At 39.7% G+C, this 22,643-nt stretch overlaps 1 protein-coding gene across 1 annotated transcript; it reads right to left on the bottom strand.

Annotated features, from left to right (window-relative positions):
* Positions 1–1,043: 1,043 nt before the first annotated feature.
* Positions 1,044–17,303, bottom strand: LOC115424084 (nuclear GTPase SLIP-GC-like). Its single transcript, XM_030141189.1, has 22 exons — positions 17,285–17,303; positions 13,602–13,681; positions 12,990–13,102; positions 11,694–11,732; positions 11,477–11,510; positions 11,282–11,371; positions 11,047–11,140; positions 10,649–10,865; positions 10,319–10,570; positions 9,952–10,158; positions 9,690–9,856; positions 9,280–9,373; positions 9,110–9,197; positions 8,838–8,956; positions 8,541–8,717; positions 8,295–8,455; positions 7,872–7,989; positions 7,610–7,718; positions 7,366–7,499; positions 7,167–7,248; positions 6,922–7,000; positions 1,044–2,023 (listed from the first exon to the last, which is right to left on the bottom strand). Exons 2-22 carry the CDS (start codon positions 13,666–13,668, stop codon positions 1,945–1,947), a joined length of 2,520 nt encoding a protein of 839 aa, XP_029997049.1. The 5' UTR covers positions 13,669–13,681; positions 17,285–17,303; the 3' UTR covers positions 1,044–1,944.
* Between the last annotated feature and the right edge of the window lie 5,340 nt (positions 17,304–22,643).

Below are 22,643 nucleotides of genomic sequence, written 5' to 3'. Positions count from 1 at the left end.
TCCACTTCAGGACAGGACACACCTAATTTGAAGGTTTGTTGCCAAACATGAAGATGTTGATTCAGCTTCAGATTTCTGTTTGTACTGTACATTGATTTGGTCACAAAAGTCCTCACGAAAAAGGGAGACACGATGCGCTTACTGTAAAATATTTGTAAAATCACAAAATGCCATAAATACCTTTGCAATTATTGTTTATTTTAATAATCCATACATCTTGGTGGAACTACACAAGAAGTTCATGATTGTACTGTATGTTTAAAATGCTTCACATTAATATTGCTTTTGCTAGACCCAAAAATAGTTGTTAATCAGCAACATGCATCAACCTTAAACAATCAACCACAAAAAAGCCAAAATACACATTTTTTATTCTGTTACTGAGCAACACAGCACATACATTTATAGAATTGATTCACGCCCCTAACATTCAGAAAACAATTATGATTTAAAAAAGTAAAAACAGTAGTAGTTTATTTTTTTTAACAGGAGATATTGTGATCACTTTGATTTGTGTACGTGCGTGTTTGTTTGTTAGCAAGATAACTAAAAAAGTTATAGATGGATTTTCATGAAATTTTCAGGAAATGTTGATAGTGGCACAAGGAAGTAAAGAATAAATTTTGGTGGTGACTGGGGGGGGTCTCTCTTGGTGGAGGTCTGCGCTCTCCAAGTGCTTTTCTTATTCTGTATAGTTTTGGTATAAATGCATATTGAAGCCACCATTTTACAGTTAGCAATGTTTTTGTTTTTACACATTGTAGATAATTCCATTAAAACATACTTGTAACGCTCACTTGACCATTGTACTGACCCTCGTCCACCTCTTTTGACAATGAGGGCTGTCCTGCACCTATACTCTGGTGCTCACTGCTCCCCTACCAGTATCACTGTCTCCTCTCCTCATCTGTTCTGCTTTCTCCTATCTGCCCTCATGACCCTGCACTGACCCCAAAAGACCTGAAAAATGTAGGTCAACATTGCAGCCCGAATTTGATGTGTCAACCCCAATTTCACCTTGAAAATGAAGGTCAAGGTCAACGCCCAAAGAAGTTATCAAAGAGCTTCACAAGTCATAAGTAAAATTCAAACATGAAGGAGATCGGATGATTTGGTGAGCTATCATGTTGACAGACAGGGTACAACTCTGCCCCTATGAATGATGACAGAGGGGTAAAAACCATCAGGATGTTTTGACTCTAAGCGATTTCATGTGTTCAATGTTCAAACAGTTCAGGGAAATTCAAGAGCCACCAACAGACACTGAGCAGGACAAAGTCATGAAAACATATTCAAATGATAAAAACTGTCAAATTTGTAAAAGCAAATTCTGTGAAAAAGGAAGTATTTAGACTCGTAAGTGAATGATGGGTCTATCTTTCAGGATCTGCTTATTGGAAAAGAACAAACCACAGATAAGTTTTTATATGTTATTTTTAATGTCTACATCAAACTGCAGAGTTTATGTGAGTTAAAATGTATGCAAACTACAGGAAAGTCTGCAGGAAGGAAACATCCCTTTGTTATAATTACATGAATACATAAAAGTCCCTAACCCTAACACTAACCCTAAACCTATAGTATTTCCCATTATATAGTTTCAAAAAATGTATGTATTTGGATGGTTCTGAACTACTTGTTTAGTTAAATCCAGGTTTTTTTGTTGTTGTTGTTTTTTTGCCCAGGCTGTGTTTATACAAATAAAAACATCTCACTAAGCACAATTCTACAAAACAGGAAGTTTCTGCATGCTATTGAAACTCTCATACAAACCCATTCTAACAAAAAAGTAAACATTAAAATAATGCCATAATACAACATATGTTAATAAGAGTGATTGATAGTAACTCCACAGCCTAGGTATGGCAGCGAAACCTGCAGCTAATCAGATTGTCTTGTTTGTTTTCCCTAAAACAGTCAGACATGGTGAGGACATGATGAGTTTCAATGAAATCTGAAGTCTGACGTCTCTGCTGCTGCAGCTGAACCAGGTGAATCCAATGAGTCATCCAACATGTCAGGCCTAGTGTAGTGAAAAAAAAAAAAAAAAACTTTGTCACACAATGTGTTAAACAATAATGTGGTATTTAAAATGGTATTTGAAGGTAAAAAGAATACTTTAATATTGTGATTCTCATTTCCTCTCTGTTAGTATCAATTCCACCATCCGTCCAGTGTCACATGTACTGTTTTGATAAGCCTTAAGTGTGTGTCTGTTTCTTGAGATTGAGCAATTTCTGGTAAAGCGGTGTGTGTGTGTCAGGTCAGCTTGACCTTAAAATAAGGACGGAAGGAAATTCTCACCAAACTATGGTCAAAACAAAGTCATTAATCTGGTAACATCACATTTGGCAAAGGAGCGTATCATGCACGTAGTGAATGGTCAGATTCCCTGTATGGTAGAAAGGATGTGCAGATGTTGTATCACTCTCCTGAGGGCCTCCAGAGGGCCTGAATAAAACCCAGTGTCAAATAAAGGAGGGAGAGATATCCCTGGATGAGCAAATTCCTGAGTCTGTGTTTTCCTTCTTTTTTTTTTTTTTCTCTTTTTTTTTTTTTATGGGCTCAGCTGGCTGACAGGCAGCTGTCTGTACCGATAAGGCAGCAGCCGACACCAACTGTACTCCCAGTCATCATTGCCCATTTTTCCAACACCTTTGCTTGTGTATCCTCTTTTATTTGGACATTTTACCAGGGAGTATCTCACACTACTTTTTTTTTTTTTTTATCTACTTGTCTTGTCCAGCGTCCTAACAGCAGAATGGTAGTCTGGTCCCTTTTGGTGCTGAACAAATTTGCTTTGCCAAGGGTAACTTCATAAAGCATATGAAGCGCCCTTTGATATTCTACTGTGTTTATTATGAGTTTTGTTGAACCATATTTCGATGCCAGACCTGACATGGGGGTGGGGGTAGAAGAAGTGGAGTGAACAAGAGAGAAGAAGGTGGCGAAGACCCTCACAAGAAAGTATCAACAATACAAACAGTAACAACCATGGAGACAATTATAATGGTGACAATAACTACAACCAGAACTGAGTAAACTGGGCAGAAGAGAGAGAAAAAAAACAAAACAAACAAAACTACAAAGAAAAAAAAAACAAACAACAACAATGAAATACATAAGACCTACGAAATGATGAATATAAGAAAAGAAAGCATGAACAAAATATCGTGTACCACGTTCGCACAAATAATACCAGAAACAAATCCACACAACATCAGTTGTTCACATTCGTCTGCTGTGACAGAGTGAACCAGGCAAACAGACTGAGGTGAAGAACACACATATGCAACCACAACCGCACTCCCTCCAAGGATCAGGGACCGACCAAGAGGGCCCCAAGACCCGGCCATCCAGCAGACACCACAGAGAGGGGGGATCCAGCCCCCCCCCCCCCCCCCCCCCCCCCCCGAGAGGCAACAGTGTGCCCGCCCCGAAGATGGTCGAGGGAGAACCCCCATCAGAGGCCCCACAGCAGCCGAGCACAGGCCCCAGGGGGCCAGGGACGCCAGCTGCCACCCCCCTGCCGGGGGCCGGCCACCCAGGGGCAGGCAAGGCGCTGGTCCCCGAGCCCCACGAGCCCAGGAGCCACCCGTCTCCCCAGGCAGGGGTCCCACTCAGCACACCGGGCGGCCAGGCTGGCCCAGACAGCCACCCGCTGTAGGCCAGTGCGCACCCCGATGCCACAGCCAAGTGCCCCGGGGGCCCGGAGGCCCACCCCCCCATCCCATCAAGCCCAACCCCCAAACCCCACACACCCTCCCGTCCTCCACTCACCCACACAAGCATATGCGCACACACCCACTGACTCCCAGACATACACACCACCCATCCCACATGTTTGATCATTCACACACACACACACACACACACACACACACACACACACACACACACCTCCACCCATGCCCATACACCCACCTACCCACATGCACGCCCACACGTACACATCTACATGTATACACATACCCACACATGTACCCACACCCATCAACAGCCCCTCCCACCCACCTGCGCACAGACCTGCACGCACCAGACACGCGTATCCGGAGCGCCGCCACCTCCCCCCCCCGGCAGCGAGCAGCACCGCCACGAATCCCCCCAAGCACCAACTGCAGCCCAGAGCGGCAACACCAGCCACCAGGAACCCCACCACGGTCCACCACCCCGCCAGCAACCGCCACACCCCCAATGCCCGCATACACACATCTTTCCTGGTTCCACCACGACCTGTGGCGGGCAAGAGAGCGGCTAGCCCCAAGCCAATGTTCCAACCCCCCTCCCCCGGGGCCCCCCGCCCTAGACAGCATCCAGGAAACAGGGGGTGCGGGCAGACCCCCCTCCCCCTGTGTTTTCCTTCTTAACAATTTACAACAATAGTTTATCATTTGGACTCCTTAAAACATTTTTTTATCCTCGTAAGATAACGTGACATTGATTATCTAGTGCTGATGCATTGCTTGTGTCTTCTCCCCTTTCCAGACTACTGTGGATATTTGATATTATAAACATACTTTTTTTTCAACATTTGGGCCTCTTGTCCACACATAAACAGTGTTCGACGTCACAAAAACAGAGATTTTCAAAAGGTGACATTTGACAGGCCCAACATTGAATATTGTAATGACCCCTCAAACCACAAAAAAATACAAATTAAAATACTACATAATGTAAAAAACACACTTTGACACAACTGAACTCACACTCTTAGTGGGTTTATTACTTAACCTGTTTTTGTAACTCATCTCCATGACAGGCTAAACTCTGCTACATCTATTATGATCAAGTTTAATGTTTGTCTGACACAATAGTTTGTCAGAGCATTTTGCACTAGTTTGTAGTTGATTTTGCATTGTAGTGTGGATAGAGATACACTATATTGCCAAAGTATTCACTCACCCATCCAAATAATCAGAATCAGGTGTTCCAATCACTTCCATGGCCACAGGTGTATAAAATCAAGCACCTAGTCATGCAGACTGCTTTGACAAACATTTGTGAAAGAATGGGTCGCTCTCAGGAGCTCAGTGAATTCCAGTGTGGAACTGTGATAGGATGCCACCTGTGCAACAAATCCAGTGGTGAAATTTCCTCGCTCCTAAATATTCCACAGTCAACTGTCAGCTGTATTATAAGAAAGTGGAAGTGTTTGGGAACGACAGCAACTCAGCCACGAAGTGGTAGGCCACGTAAACTGACGGAGCGGGGTCAGCGGATGCTGAGGCGCATAGTGCAAAGAGGTCGCCAACTTTCTGCAGAGTCAATTGCTACAGACCTCCAAACTTCATGTGGCCTTCAGATTAGCTCCAGAACAGTGCGCAGAGAGCTTCATGGAATGGGTTTCCATGGCCGAGCAGCTGCATCCAAGCCATACATCACCAAGGGCAATGCAAAGTGCCGGATGCAGTGGTGTAAAGCACGCCGCCATTGGACTCTAGAGCAGTGGAGGCGCCTTCTCTGGAGTGACCAATCGCACTTCTCCATCTGGCAATCTGATGGACGGGTCTGGGTTTGGCGGTCGCCAGGAGAACGATGCTTGTGGGACCGCATTGTGCCAAGTGTAAAGTTTGGTGGAGGGGGGATTATGGTGTGGGGTTGTTTTTCAGGAGCTGGGCTTGGCCCCTTAGTTCCAGTGAAAGGAATTGGGAATGCTTCGGCATACCAAGACATTTTAGACAATTCCATGCTCCCAACTTTGTGGGAACAGTTTGGAGCTGGCCCCTTCCTCTTCCAACATGACTGTGCACCAGTGCACAAAGCAAGGTCCACAAAGACATGGATGACAGAGTCTGGTGTGGATGAACTGCACTGGCCTGCACAGAGTCCTGACCTCAACCCCATAGAACACCTTTGGGATGAATTAGAGAGGAGACTGAGAGCCAGGCCTTCTGTCCAACATCAGTGTGTGATCTCACAAATGCGCTTCTGGAAGAATGGTCCAAAATTCCCATGAGCACACTCCTAAACCTTGTGGACAGCCTTCCCAGAAGAGTTGAAGCTGTTATAGCTGCAAAGGGTGGACTGACGTCATATTGAGCCCCATAGACTAGGAATGGGATGGCACTGAAATTCATATGCGAGTCAAGGCAGGTGAGTGAATACTTTTGGCAATATAGTGTATTTTGTAAAATGAAGGTTGTAGAAGAAAATACCAGCTCAGAAAAATATCTGTATTCATGTGGACAGGGTGTAAATTAGATTAATTTCAATCAGCCATGATTCTATTAGCCCTGACAGGTTAAGTGGAAATTATGTTGATCATCTCATTACAATGGCACTTGTCAGCATGCAAACATTTAGTCTTAATATATTGGAAGCAGCATAACAGGTCCTTACATTTGCCCAAGGGACTTAAATGAATGATCCTGAATCAGAAGACCTCCAAAATTGCAGGACTTGATGAGTGGCCTAGTGGCCTGGACTCTACAAGGTCTGTAAAAGTGTGTTCTCGTATTTGGTACCAACACACTAGTGGCAGATCCTGTAAAATTGCGAGGTGGGGTTTCCATGGATTAAATGCTTTTGTGTGACATGCAGATACCCGTTTGTGTTAAGCTCCAGTTGTACTTCATTAGACCACTTTTGGTAGATAATACTAACCATTGCAGACCACAGACCTTCAGTGTTGGTGATGTTCTGACCAAATCATCTAGAGATCACAAATGCTCCCTTATCAGTGTTACTCAGATCCTAATGTTTTCCCATTTGAACTGTTTTCAACGCCTCAGTTTTGAGGGCTAAACACTGACCCAAAGACAGGTGATATCGAGGCACTTTTCCTGTCAGTGGTCATAATGTTATGGCTGATCAGTGTATCTGGCAGTGACAGGAGTGTGTGATAATCATATAGTGCAGAGTTCAAGGGGCTGCATTAACTACAGTAGCACTTGGTGTAGAGAACAGAGCATTAAGTTTTACCAGAGTAAGGAAGTCTCTTCATCTGGGCCTTTCAGCTCTTTGTAGTAACTCTCCACTTTAGAATGTTCAGCTGAAACATCTGAAGAAAAGAAAATGCAAATTATTATTAAATAATTAATCAAATGCAAGACCTGTTTCAACATTTACATCATCTTAAAGCCATTTTTTTTACTCATATCTACAGTATCCATACATATATTTATATAATCAGTACATAATCTTTTATTTTGAAACGTTTCCTCTACCTGGGATTGAGTTGTCATTCGTCTTCAGTGACAGCTCTATGGATCTCTGCATAGTGTCCGTCAATGTTTTCAAGATGTCCCCCTATTTCGGCATCAAAAAACCTCCATTACTCATTATTCACATGGACAAATATTACTTTGTGTATTTTTATCATAACACTACTTCACAATAACTGCACATTTTGTGAAATAAACAAACCATCAGTTCTCTCAGTTGGGTCAACATATCATCCTTGGCCAAGTCAAACATAGTGGCCTTTGACGCACGTACATGGTTCTGAATAATTTCCCTCATTTTATTAAGACTTTCTTTGCCTCTGACCTCTGCTGCTCCTGCAATTATACATCAATATTATATATTTTCATTAAATAATGTTTTATAGAACCATGAAAGATGTAAATGCATTTTATTATGGGGTTAGATGTTGTCTTGAAACTCTTACTTGTATAGCATTCTCGCATTGTTTCCTCAATTGTCTCAGGCAGACTATTGTAGATTGTTTTCTTGCGATGCCGGGTGATTCTGCAGAGTTTTGCCTTCATTTTTTTTTCCTTGGAGAAAAACCCCAAAGTGTAGATTATCTTAAAGTCAAGATGTTTTTTAAACATTCTAACTGAATGTTGTGCATCATTCCAGTTCTCAGTCACAAAGTTAATATACCTGCTTGATAATAAATTTAAGGACATGAAGACATGATCTTTTACCTCTGTCTTGAGAAATATCAGCTGCAGTTCAACATCCTTGTAGTTTTGACTCAGTTTCTCTGTGTAAAGTGTAAAGTCACTGATAGCTCCGTAGAATGGACCCGAATTTCCATCATTCCTGAAATGTAATAACAAACTGAACTGTAAACTAAACAGACTCTGTTTTACCTTTTATTTCCCTTTGAGCCTGAAAGTCACAATATTGCAACAAGTAACATAACTGAATTAAACAGACAGCTTTTTGAAATCTTGAAATTAAAATTGAATATTAAAAAACAAACAAACAAACAAACAAAAAAAACTCTGGCACCTAAAGGTCGAACTTGTATAATGACACATGTTTCTGTTCATATTCTAAATATGTATGTACTTCAAATGTTCTCCAAAGTGTAACATGGTTTTAGTTCCTCAATAATTTCTTACGGGAAGGCGTTTTTGAACTCCTCATCAATGCTTTCAGACAGAAGTGAAGACAATGTCATGTTCATGTTGATTCCTTTTTTCGTCTTTTTCACTGGTTTGAAGATGCCATTGTTCTTCATAGCATGTTTCAATTTGTTGTGAAAACCACACTTTGCTTTTCCCTGAAACAAATGAATGCCATGAACATTTTCAAACAGAAAAGATATTCATCTGAAGTAAATGTTGATCTGACAAAACTGTACATACAGAACGATATAACATCTTTTCTAGCGCCTTTTCACAAGACTCTTTTGATTTTTCAACACTTGTGTGGAGGTGTTTTTTAAAACCTTCATAAGCGTCCTCCATGGGTTTTCTGACTTTTTCTTTCTCACATGTTATATTTTCCATAAGCTCTGCACACACTGATGTTTTTCTGGCAGCCTGAAACCAACAAAAATAATCACTGCATGAGCATTATTACATCTACAAACACTATTAGAGAATGTAACCTTTCAAAACAGAATGTGCTCTTTATGGATTAATGTAAGTGTAAATGATCACATCTCCACAGTGTGCCGCCTTCATCAGAGAGAGAATCCCATAGGCTCCAAACACATAGTTCAGTGTTTCTGAGTGCTGGTCATTGAGACTTCGCAGAAACATCTGAAGTTCGGGTATTTCTGTATAAATACATATTTTACATAAAGTATTTAGTTACTGTACATTAAGTGCATTAACTATTTTGCTTGACTGTGAATTGTTTAAAGAAAATTCATTATAAAAGATAAAACTAAGAAACAAATCCACCATTTTTATCAAGACACTCAACCCACCAGTTTCCTCTGGTTTGAGAAGTCTTTTCTGTAGAAATTCTTTGGCGCTCACAGTGAATACTGTGAAGCAGTCATCCCTGAATTGTTTCTGAAACAATGATAAAAAAAAGATAGGGTTTATTCTAGTTTGGAGGTTGAGTTTATTCTAGATTTTTCTGTAAAATACCCACTTTAACGTCTTTTAGTTTGTTGAACTCCTGCCTCACTTTGTCCTTAGCTTCCATGTTCCTTTTAAATATGCGACGGCCAACATCTGCATCTGAGCTGCAAAACATGTATCTATAAGTCTGCATCCTTTTCATTTATTTGTGTTATTTGTTAGAAAGTGCATACTTTAGTTTAATAGTTTCATATGAAATGATTTGGTACTCATAAGCAAAACAAAATCGTAGAGATATTTACATGAATTGCACAGTATGATAAAGAATTAAAGAACATAGAAAACTTGACACATCTGAGTTAACAACTATTACAAACAATATTACAACAGTAATTCAATTAAATAAACATATTGAAAGTCTACTCAAATTAATTAAAACAAAAAGGAAAGTTGTCTGATATTTTAAAGGGTACTACTTACTCTTCATCTATATCATCAGTCTTAGTGCAGATAAAGTGAATGTTCTGACATTCGCCACCATTTCCCATGAGGCTACAGGCACTTTTCAGGATCTCCCAGCTTTCTGTCTCTGTTGCTGCTCGGTTTATTTCAGCCACTATCCACACAGTAGAGCAATTTCCAACAATCTGAAAGAACATCAAGCTTTAAAAAAGTAACCTGTAATAACATGTAGGTGAATTATTGATTCCCAGTGAACTAAAGCTCATATATAATGAATTACCCTTCTCCACATTTGATCTCTGCTCTTGTTACGGTCTCCATTTCCAGGAAGATCTACCAATGTAACATGCTGGAGAAGATCATTTTTTGGCACCTTGACAGTCACACACTTCACCAGAGGCCAATAACACCTCTCTACTTCTCCACTGTTTTCTTTTGTTGACCCACTTCTTGTGTATTTCAGATATTTTGCAGATAGCTCTTCGGGCTGCACACAACAGTCAAACAAATGTAGAATCAATGAATCAAATATTAAAATATATGTTGATGCAAAACAAGACTAGACATGGTGAATAATTGTGACTGACGTACAATACTGCCTCTTTGTCATTATGTGATTTTTACTGAAAATGATTCGTGTTCCTCACCAAGTTACATGACAAAATTTTCTTCTTGGATTGGAGAAATTCAGGGACGTCTTTGAAATACTTAGCCTCCATCAAGTTTTCTGGTGATTTGCTTTTCCATTGATCTCCATAAAGTGCTGTCAGCTTTTCAACATTGTCGTAATATTCATCATCATCTCTGGTAGATTTATTTTCCTCATCTCCATTGTCACTGTCCTCATCTCCATTGTCACCGGAGAGGTTTTTGAAAGACCACAACTCATCCTTCCACTCCTAAGGATGAAAACAATTACATTAAACCCAATACTCAACAGCTTTTTGTAAACATAAACATTATTTAGTTCATTTTACCTCTTTTGTGATGAACTCAATGTGTGCCTCATATTTTTGGTTCTCCATATTAGCCTCTACTTGAATCATGACTGTAGTACATGCAATGACACTTCCAGATGGCAAAAGATGCTTCTCTCCAATGATGGCATTAATCAAAGAGCTCTTTCCAGCCCCGGTTTTACCAAAGACCCCGACCATCTCCCTTTTGTCTGTCTCCAAATCACAAATTTGGTTCCTGTGTAAGAGGTTAAATTGAGTTAGAAATGTTCAGTAGGAAATAAAACAGGATGTGTCAGGAATCAGGTAAACAAGTGATAAATAGTGGAGCTCAGGAGGTAAGCAAACAGCTACATATCTACACATCAACACATCTGTGATAATATGCAAGCAAAAACATTTGCATGCAATATACTTACCTCAGGAAATCATTCAGCTCTGTTCTGTCATAGTGATGTAATCTGTCATGAAGAGTGCTCATGATGCGTTTCACCTCACCCAATTTTCTGTGTTCTGTCATTGTAAAAATAAAATTAAAAAAAACATTCAGCAGGAAATATGCACCACTATCTTCAATAACTGTATAATTATGTGTCTCAAAATATATAGACAATAAATTAGTGTGAAGTACCACATTTTTAATTAAATAAATACCTTCATATGCTCCTGTTACAGTGTTACACTGTCGTTTATTTGGAGTTTGATTTTTGTTTTCCTCCATCCGAAGCTCCAACTTTCTCTTTACTACTTTGTTTTATTAATGAAAGCAACACAAAGGGATAAAAATATTAATGCTTTTAGCTCGACAATAAAAGGACACCAATTATTATTCAGTGTGGATCACCTCACCTGGCTCACTTCTGTTACTTGTTGAAGGTAAAGCCTGAAGTTGAACATAAATCTTTAATATTTTAACCAGTACAGTATTTGGGGAAAACTTCTAAAAAACTGTATTCACACAATCTTATTTTTAGAATAGGATTCTAAAAAATCTAATGCATATTTATGGTTCACACATTTAACTTTGTATGAGGGACAGTGAGTAAAGAGGAAAGACATATCAAACCTGAGCAGAATGAGCTGGTTCCTGACACTCCTGTTGACTCTGCAAATAAAAGTGTGCAAAGTCACATTTTATTTTCACACAAAGAAAACGAGAGATTTAAAGGTGCAGTATGTAGGAATTATGTTCTAAGTAATTCTAAAATGGCCTTGACTGTCACCAGACATCAAGGAATCATGTTCATTTCAAATACTGATACCACTGACAGTAGTAGTCCAGCCAGAATATTTGCATTTGAAAAGCTCAGTGTCAGCCCCGAAATGATGTTTATGTTGACGTTGTGTGTTTTGGTCTGATGCTCCACCCATCACCTGTCTTCCAGTCACAGAGTCAGTAGCCTTTCAGCATCCAGGTTGTCAGTTCACACTGAGCTGCAGCTGCAACATTTCTGATCATAAATGTCTGACATTAATAAACCTAAAAGGCCTCTTATTATTCCCAAATACGTCGTGACAAAGTGAGAAACAAAACAAAGATATGTATAGGAGATGCTTTTGAAACATGGAGACGGATGGAAGCAGAGAAGAATTTGAAGACTGACGCCGGCTAGTCTGACCACGTGGTAAGAACCACTGAGAGCCGGGGCCGCGGTCTCTTCACCCGGTATCAGACCGTCGGTGTGTTCTCCCGGGGCCGGGCTGCTGTATGAGACTGTCGGTCCGGGACTGGTGAAGAGACTGGGTACTGGTGTGGGACTTGTTGCTTGCCATGGTAGCCCCTTGTAGTACAATGTTTTCTGTGGAAGTGACCTCTTCATGTAGCGGTGTGTAATCCGAAGGGGGAGGGGGGGGTACAGTAGCGATCCGTGTCGCTTGTACTTCGTGGAAGTAAAAGTGAAACTTAAGGCTCATTTACCTTTTCCCTATCTCCTGAATCTTCGCAAACTTTCATTTGAGTGGGCAGGACGTTTGTCCTGACCTATTATATATTATACTTATGTAGAATAAGTCTGGTGATGATTTTTTTTATGAAATTTATGTGGTGGCAAGGATTAGTGGAAACGCTAGTAATAGACGCTCATGCTGGATCTGGCAACCCCGAGCCCGAGCCTGGGGGGAGGCGGAGAGGATACCGCACTGTACAGTATTTTGAATGTGATTGCAGTACCAGTTTTGGCCACAATCCTACATACGTCACCTTTAACAGCATTAAATGCATTAGATTATGACAAATGGTTGGTGTTAAAACAAATATTACAGTACAGGTACAGGAGCACCTCTTACTCCAAAATTCACAGATGGAATCTGAAAGAAAACAATACAATATTTGTGTACATTTTCTTCCTGGTGTAAAAAATACCTGAAACAACTTAAGTTTCTTCTTGAATTTTATCCTTTTTCCTGCTGTACTGATCAACTTTTCAATTTCATGATCATCAAGACAGCCCAGAGCCTCCTGGTCAACTTCTTCATCTGCAATAAAAAAAGACATCATTATGTATAATGTCATATTTAAATACAAAAAACTGTCTAGCATAATAATTTGACATAGTCATTCAAAAAATCCTTTGGTTATAAGACAAGGCAATATGCATGTTGAACAAATATATTTTTATACCATGAATTGTTCACAAAGAATAATTTGGTTTCATGAACTCAACATAATGTAAGGTTTCACAATTCTTGTCCTGTTTGTGTAAAGATTTTACTCTCAATAATCCATAAAATTCTGCCAAGTCTCAATCTAATTATGTTTTCTACCTCATCCCCATCCTGCACAAACACAGTTTCAATGGATTTGTTTCTACTGCTCTCATAGTTGTTTTTAAAATAATATGAAATATATGCCAATGAAGGAAAGTAACCTTGAATCATGTTCATGTCTAGATTAGTAAACATATAGGTGATTTAGGATTAGCAGGTCATATTTCATTCAATCTGTGTGTAACAAGGAAACATGGCAATACATTACCTTTAAATTTCTGTATCAAGTCGCTGAAACCCCATTCAGTTAATTTTTTGCGAACAAAATCATCCATGTCCAAGAAAGAACTAATATAAAATAAATAAATAAAAAAGGGTGAAAAAAAGTTGGTTATTAAAGTTATTATTGCTTGCCAATATTTAGAACAGATACAGTCATGTCATACTCAGTTGCCCATAAAGCTGGAATAAAATATTTTTTACTTCTTATAAAATGACAGTGAAAATGTGTTTTATTCATGATGGATGAAGTGTAACTGCTCCTCGGTGTGAAACCATTGCACCTGGTCAAAGGTGAGAATAGAATAGAATAGAATAGAACTTTACTTTTACTGTCACTGTTACACGAATAATGAAAATCAGTTTAGCAGCTCTGTTTCTGTTTAGCAGCAAACACTTTAAGAACAAAAAGAGAAAAAAAAATCACACAAAATTATACTGAAAATATATACTGAAAAACACTGACAATATACAAAACTACAAAGAAATACTAAAATATACAAAAGCCAACTCTATACTACAGATAGAAATATGTACAACGGATAAAGAATATATACAGGTAATATTGGATATATAGTATTCAAGTTAAAATTAAAACAAGGTGCATGAGTCATGATTATTTCACTGAGGTAGGGTGAGTATTGCATTGTTCATTAGACTGAGGGTTGTGGTTCTTCAGTCAGTGGGTGTGGGGGGTGGAGTGGAGGCTCTTTGTTTACCATAATACACTCTCGTTATCAGAGATTCTGAAATAATCAAGACCTTTGATTCCAAACATTTTGAGGAGTTTGACAAGAAAAAAAACACCACCCAACATTTTCAAGGATGGAGGAAATCCATCTAAATCAGAGTAAGTACGACAGGACGCTAATTTCAACAATGTCCTGTGGAATGTTACCTTTATTATTATTATTATTATTATTATTATTATTATTATTATTATTATTATTATTAATTTTATTTCATTTATTATTATGTTTTAATTTGTTTATCTTTTCCTGAAGTTACATTGTTTGCATTGTGATTGTAGACACTAGTGTTATATTGATTACATTTTCTATTTTTCTGCTGTTGTAAAAAATTCTTTGAGATTAATCTGATCTGATCTTTCATTTTTAGGATGTCTTCTGATGAAGGGCCATTGACAGTTATGCAGGTTTGTGTGTTCACTTGGATGGCACATATGCAAGTCTACAAGCACTGGAGAGATGGAAAAGAGACAGAAGACCAGCATAGAAAGGCAACAGTGCACTGTCTGTAAGAGAAGCACTCCTTGGAAGTGTTTGCAGAGCAATGGAGGCCTGGATAGAGCTGGGCTGATTTAGAAAAGAGACCTAAAACAAAAACTACTGGACTGAAATTCAAATACTCACTGAAAATCCTAAATCTTCCATTGATGTGCATTCTGTGTGCCTGAGTAAAAATGTGTTAAAAATCAATTCTATTTTTGTTTTGTCTGTTATTCTACCCCGTTGTGCCATCTAAACACAGTAAAGCAAAACCTGATCTTGCCAGATCAGGAAAGTAGAAATAGGCTAGTCATCAAGAAAAGGACAAGTCCATATGCACAGCAGCTTTTATGACACTTCTGCAGCTAAAACAATAAAATAATTCCAAGCCGTCTGTTTCATTGAAATATTTTCTCTGGGTTTACAGGCACTTTGCACAGAAATACTACGGTACTTGCATAGCATGGGATCATCTAAATATCTCAAGGCTGAGCTGAGTGTCCTCTTTTTTGAAATCGAGATATGGTTACCCTACACTACATCACACAAGCAAGGTTATAGTAATCCAGTAACAAAATCCACAACATGACATTACAATGACACGTAGTCTAGTAATAAATGCATATTATAAGTTTCCTCATTAAATGTCTTTGTTGTGTTGTATGGCCATCCTACAAAGAACAAAACATTTTTCCTCCACTACTATCACACAGCGATCACTTTGATCAGAATGAAAAGAATGAGGAAAAGGCTCAAAAGAGCAGTGATGTATAAAGTAGAGCCCAACCGATATGGGATTTTTGGGGCTGATACTGATATTGAGGGCTAAAAAAGGCAGATAACTGATTTATTGCCGATAGGGCTGGGTATCATAGCCAATTTCCTTAATCGATTTGATTTCGATTCATAAGGTTCTGAATCGATTAATTGTGATACAAGTTGATTCAATTCGATTCAGTATTAATTGATTGATTCAGATTCATTTAGTGATCCCAAAGTATAATTTTGAGTTGTAACTTGATTATTTGACAACTGCAGCCATGCAATACAGAATCAATATTGATATTAGAAAGGAAATAAATATGACATTTCAGCAGTAAATAGCTGAATCTGCTCTGAAGCAATGAACAGGACACAAACATGTCCGTGTTTCTACAGTGGTTCAGATCGGACTTCTTTGTCATCTTTATTCTGTTTTATCGCTGGTGCTTCCAGCCTTAAGGCATATTACTATCACCCTGGGGCACTGACACCAATTTGCCCCCCCACCCCAAACAGAATCATGTTGGGCCTTTGGTACAACACACTCACTGGTAGGAGAGGGTGGGCGGAGCTTCGTGTTTCCGCTTTAAACAGCCTTTACTATTCCTCTAACTCCACACTCAGCCACAGGTGATGGAAGTTCATACTTTTAGAATGACTGGCTTCCTTCTGTGACCCGCCTCCATTGGACAGTTCCTCCGCACTGCGGGTTCGAGTTTGAGGCCGGGAGGACCTCCCGTGGAGGGGTTTTCTCCACCGTTACTCCGCGTTCCTCCTGCGCCAGAACCGTCACGAGCACGACCAACACCCCACCTCTCCGGGAGGGCGGGGCTCACGAGACGGAGCCGGCCGTGCCTCCCATCGGCGGTTTCCGGGTCATTTACTCGCGATCCTGCTCTGAAAAGTCGATCTCATCCACCATTAATCGATTACGCAAAATTAAAAAGAAATACCCAGCCCTATTGGTCGATATATGAAATAAGAACATTAATAGACACAGGATACAATAGTCTTATATTAGATAATGGCGGACATGTGAATTAACAGTTGCATCTTTTTTTTATCTCACAAAGATAACTGACACAACTTTAAAACGCTGTATAATAGTCTCATATTAGACTAGTATGTGACCTGTGGGAATCACAGGTTGTAGATGTGGTAGTTTTTATGCTGGGGAGAGCAGAGTTTTGGGAAAAGATGTGAGTCTATATTTTATAAGTAGTGACATAAAAATTGTTTGTTAAATCATTCTTTAAAATGTGACAATTAATATACAGTATTAATACCCAGGCACACCTGCAGAATGAAACTGTGAGGTACACAGAAAGCACACAAACGGAGGTGGGGGGGTGAATAGTTTGTGAGAGCGGGGCAAGTAACGGTCCATGATTTTCGGAGCGGGGGTGGGGACACCAGCAGTTAAAACATCCAATTTCCTTTCATTTGTTTTTTGTAACGAGTAGCGATACTGTGCATTAAAAATGAATGGGAGTAGAAGTATGCAATTGAGTCAGAAAATGTAGTGAAGTAAAAGTGAACAGAGCCTCCCACAGTAAAGTACAAAGTCTCCCAAAACATACTTCAGTACAGTAGTGAAGTATTATTTTGTTACTATATAACACTGCAAAAGATGATCAAAATCACACTTGGTAAAAGACATAACAACAGTCAGTGTACTTACATTTTCTCTGCCTTGCTCTGCTTCTTTTGTGTTACTGCACAAAAATGGCTCGAACTCGTCTTCACTTTAACTTTATATCTCTTCTACATGGACACCTCCTTCTCCTCTGGGTCTGAGTCTGGTTCAGCTCCACCCTTGTGTTTCTGCAGGGAGCACCACTTGAACTAGAATGCCCCATGCTCAGTAAGGTGAGGTCATAAGATCAACAAAATACAACATAGGAGACTAATATTATGAAGCAGTACTTTGCACCAATTGCGGTTTACTTGTAACTACCAGCAGGGCCGTTTCAAGATATCTGGGGTCCCAAGGCAAGAAAGTAAAGTGAGGCCCCTAATACGTGAAGATGTGGTGGTCGAATCACCAAAGAAGAAAAATAAATATTATTATTACTATTAGGCCTATTTATTATATAATAATATGCAATTAGTACTGATTGTGATAGATTTAATAATGATAAGATTTTTTTTCCCTAGACTGTGATGTAACTAATTCCATGTAGCCTGATAAATACCTTCAGCTTGTGAGGAGGTGGCATTGTCACTATCAATTGGGACTGACAGAAATTTAAGCAAAGCACCTAAAAAAAAAAAAAAAAAAAAAAAAAAGGCATTTGGTGAGTAGGCTTACTTTTGTCCTTATTCTAGAAGTATATGATTAAAGTGCAGAGGATTTGATAGTAACTTTGCAGGAGAAGAACTTCACTTCCCATAATGCACTAAAATGTAACGTCAGACCTCATCGACAAAACTACCTGAGCACATGGTGCAAAAAGTTGTGATGTGTTGATGGGCAAGTGTGGGAAATATAGATAATTACAGAGTTTAAAATGTAGGATTGTGATTACATGGTTCACAGAACCAGAACCACCAGAATATTCTGAATATTTGACGATTTTGAAAAGTGTTGTAATTTCCTAATTATTCTAATTGTTCCTGAACGCCTCATGTATTGTTTACGTGTGCCTCCTGGAACGTGAACAGAACTCAGTTCCGCAGTGAGGGCACAGAGCTGATGTGAGGGACTCGAACAAATGTTGGCTTGAAAATACAAACTTTTGCTGCAGTCCTACTCTAGTCCTCTTCTGTGCCTAAACCAGCTGACACACAAGGAACAGACGTATGGATGAGACGGACAAACGCAGTGGAAAAGGGACATTTTTCTCCTAATGGGATGGACAGATCACCAGCGGAAATTGCTAGCTAACCGAAAATGTCCATTGAACTTGATGGATTATTTGGCCAAACTGGATGGGATTCACAGGACCAGACGATTTTGTTTGGAATAAAGTTGTGTGGGTGACCGCAGCAGGAGCAGACAACCGTCCAGAGTAAGTGAAAACACTTCAGTAGGCTTAGCTTTGGCTTTTCATGACTAAATACTTTTATTGCTGTCGTACTTCAGTCCTCCACATCCAAATTATTCAGCTCCAAAGAAGTTTTGGAACGCTGTACGACAGTAGAAAAGGGTGATGGAGAAGTTGTGTTTATTCTATAGTTAAATTCTTCCAACAGAACACAGTTGTGTTGTGTGTATGTGATTAGTTATTGAACTGAATCCTCTCCCTCTCATGCTAACATCTATCTGTGTGTTTGGTCACTGATGTGAGGGCTTTTGTTCACACACTTTCAAACATATCACACAGGTGTAGCCTATTTGGAGGAAACAATGGTTTACTTAATACTTACCGCTGTGTTGTTGGCGTTTTTCCTCTTCTCTCTTTTTTTTTTTTTGTCTTTTTGCAAACCCTGAAGGGTAGGAGTGCTCCATCATTAGGCCCTTTCCCACCGCAGGAACTTTTGCAGGAACTTTCTGTATTACCCTGAACTTTCAAAGTTCCTGGTGCGTTTCCATCGAAAATTACCCTGGTAACTGACCCTCCCCCGGCTCCGAATTTACCCCGAAGAAGTTCCTGGTACAGAGGTAGTACTTTCCAGATTACCAGGAACTTTAGGGGGCGGAGCTGTGTGCTGGAGAAGGCTGAGTGGTGGACTAGACTGGCAGCATTTCCGCATTCTGTTCAATATTTAACTCATTTAATTTCCACAAGCTTTGTATTTTGATAATTCGGAAAATGGACCAAAAGAGAAGCTACAACAAGTGGACGGACGACGAGGAAATTCAGATGGACTTTGAATCGCCGACACAAAACGAGCGAGTAAAAGCTGTTGGAGCCAAATATGAGACACATACCTAAAGAAATATGAGAAAAGAAGAAGAAACTTATGCAGGATTAAAGAAACTAAAGGACCACAACAGTCGCAGTGGATCTGACTGTCGAACAAACCAATGGTCAGAATATGACAGAAATATTCACTGTTTAGTTGGTTCAGTGTTGTAACAGTAGTCAGCGGCATCAGCTGTTTAGTCCAAAGTGAAGTCCAGTTAACCTAATACTAGCTGGTCAACAGTCTGACACTAAACCTAAATCACAGAACTGGATGTATTCGTGTTGTCGTTGTGAGCTGAACACTGATTTATTCTTTATGTTTGTGATTTCCACCTGAAATGGACCGCTGTCGGATAAAGTATGGACCCCTATAAAATTTGTACCCCTGCCCTAACCCTAACCCTCACCCTAACAACCCAAAAGCGCACAATTCTACTCGCAAGGTACTTATTTCATAAGCCTCGCTGAACCTGACATCCGGGAAGGCTGCGCTCGCGCGTGCGCAAATTCCAAATAGGTCCAAATTTTACAAGGTCCGTATTTTATGCCACACCGGACGGACTCGCCTCTTTTTCTGAACCTGCGGCTCGTTTGTGTCCATCGTCTACTGCTGTTTACAACAGCCCTGGTAACAGATTTGACATGTCACATCACACTGGTAGGAATCTGTCATCATGTGTTCTGTTACTCATTTTAGCATTTTTATTACTTTTCCTGTAGGAAAGTGAAAAGGGACCAGGACCATGGAGTTCCAGACCAGCTGTCCTGGACTAGCTGGACCAGACCCTGGTCCAAAAGCCTGAACCTTTCACACATGTTTATTTCCTTTTTAATCTCAAGGCACCTTTGTTTTGTTTCAATTTTTAATTAAAAAAAAAAATCTAACCTAATACTGTCTGATCATATACAAGGCATCAAAATATGAGTATAAGTACTTTTATCAGTATTATGCAGTCGAATTAAATGCAGGCATTTGAGTAAATGTGTGTGACCTCAGGGTTGAACCTGGACTATATCTATAAAACAGGAGAAATGAACAGAACCATCCATCACACATAAAGTTAGATCTGATTTAGTTTAAGGAATGAGAAGTTGAAAATACATGTTCTACCATTTTTGAATACAAATTAAGGATATGTAATGATGGTTAACTTAATTTAAAATGTATTCCAGATGGATTAAGTGATTCAACAACCAGTAAAATGTTAAACCCAAACTGTCCACTTAAGTACTGTGTCATTTTATTGAACTAGTTTGTGAATGTACATGAACTGGACTACAGTTTCTGTTACTGCTTCCTCATACATCATCAACCTGATTTGAATAAATTACCCTGAACTTTCGGGTGCGGTGGAAACGCAGTTACCAGGAACTTTTTTACCCTGAAAAGTTCCTGGTGAATAAGTTCCTGGTAATAAAGTTCCTGGGCCTTTTGGTGGGAAAGGGCCTATTGATGTTCTTTTAAAATGGCTGCCGCCGTGCTCAGTGTGGACAGACCATTTGTTCCTCCACTGACAGCAAGCAGGGGGTGTGATGGGGGGTGCGCGAGGGCGGAGGTCACTTCTACATGACCCTCATAGCATTTGTCATTGCATAGGGGGAATCCCTCTAGTCTGGGGGGCCAGTCACAAAACAGTACAGGAGAGGATTAGCACTGCCTCACTGTGGTGGTTTGTTTACAATGGATGGTTTTTAATAAGTTGTACAGATAAATGACCATGCGGCCATCGGGGGCCCTCTTCAGGCAGGGGGCCCTAGGCAGCTGCCTACCATGCCTACGTCATCCTGGCGGCTCTGACTACCTGTTAAGTTATGATGTGGTCACTAACAACACATAAATTAAAATAAAGAAATAAAAACAAAATTATCAACAAACAAAAAGACATAAGCAGGGGAAACTTAGAAATGGTAGATAGACATATTAAATATTGGGTTAGGCTATTAAATACTGTTCAAATTCCCAACCATCATCTTAACAAACCCATTAAAAGCAAAAGTAGATATATTGTAAAGGTGTTTCACCATTTTTGCTGCACTAGTGACTTCTGCTGGTTGTTTATGGTCACTGCACCGTGGGACAAATCCTGCGTTGCTGATTTTACTTTGAGAAAGAATATGATAAAACAATTCAGCAAGAATAGAATAAATACAACAGAGTGAATAATAATAATAATAATAATAATAATAATAATAATAATAATAATAATAACAATAATAATAATAATAATACATCACACTTATAAAGTGCTTTTTTGGACACTCAAAGACTCAAAAAATTAAACAGTTTTGATAGGTTAACAAATGTTATTAAAGCATGTCTCTGCAGTCCAACCACCTCCAGTCCAACACCAATGGACAGCCAAATACTCTCTATAAGAAAAACCATAAATGGCACAATGAGTATACATATAAATGCTCATTCATGTGTTCAACTTGGTTGTATACCATTGCATCAGAAAATAGTTGAAATGTCAGTGCAACACTTAGTTTGGTGAATAAAAAACAATAGAAGCTAGTAAATTATCTTCCCATCAGTGCAGTCATAGGTAATGAACAGACAAGACAGAAGCAGAGCGCTATAAACCAGGCTACAAAGTACTGCAGAGTCTCAGAGTAGCTTTCATTTCACCACTATTTTACACAAGCATTGATCCTCTAGTGTGAACAGCCTTCTGGGATATCTAAGCTGTCTGAGGAGGGCTGAAGTGTGTGGGACAGTGCGGGTGTGTAGGAGTCAGGGAGTGTTGGGGGGTAACAGTAGGTGAGCTAAACCTGTTGAGAAAACGCTTTAACAGGTTTGCTCTGTCCAGGCTTCCCTGATGTCTGTCTGTCCTTTCCCTTCATCCCTGTGATGTGTTTCATTCTTGTCCATATGTCTCTCACACTGTCCTGCTGGACTTTGGCCTCCATCTTCCTCCTGTAGTTGTCCTTACAAGTCCTCAGCATCTCTCTGAGTTCAGGCTACACTCTTCTCAGCTCCTCTCTGTCTCCAGACTTGAAAGCCCTCCTCTTATTATTTAGAAGTGCTGTCAGGTCATTGATGATCCATGGCTTATTAATGGAGAAACAACACACAGTCCAGGCAGGCATGTTGGTGTTCACACAGAATTGGATGTATTCTGTGATACAGTCAGTCATGTTGTCCATATCCTCCTCAAGTGGATCACAGAGCACATCTCAGTCCGTTGT

Source organism: Sphaeramia orbicularis, chromosome 8 (genome assembly GCF_902148855.1).
Source record: "Sphaeramia orbicularis chromosome 8, fSphaOr1.1, whole genome shotgun sequence".
In the NCBI taxonomy this organism is placed as follows: Eukaryota; Metazoa; Chordata; class Actinopteri; order Kurtiformes; family Apogonidae; genus Sphaeramia; species Sphaeramia orbicularis.
The sequence above is the reverse complement of the archived record's forward strand: the minus strand, read 5'-3'. Positions and strand labels throughout refer to the sequence as shown.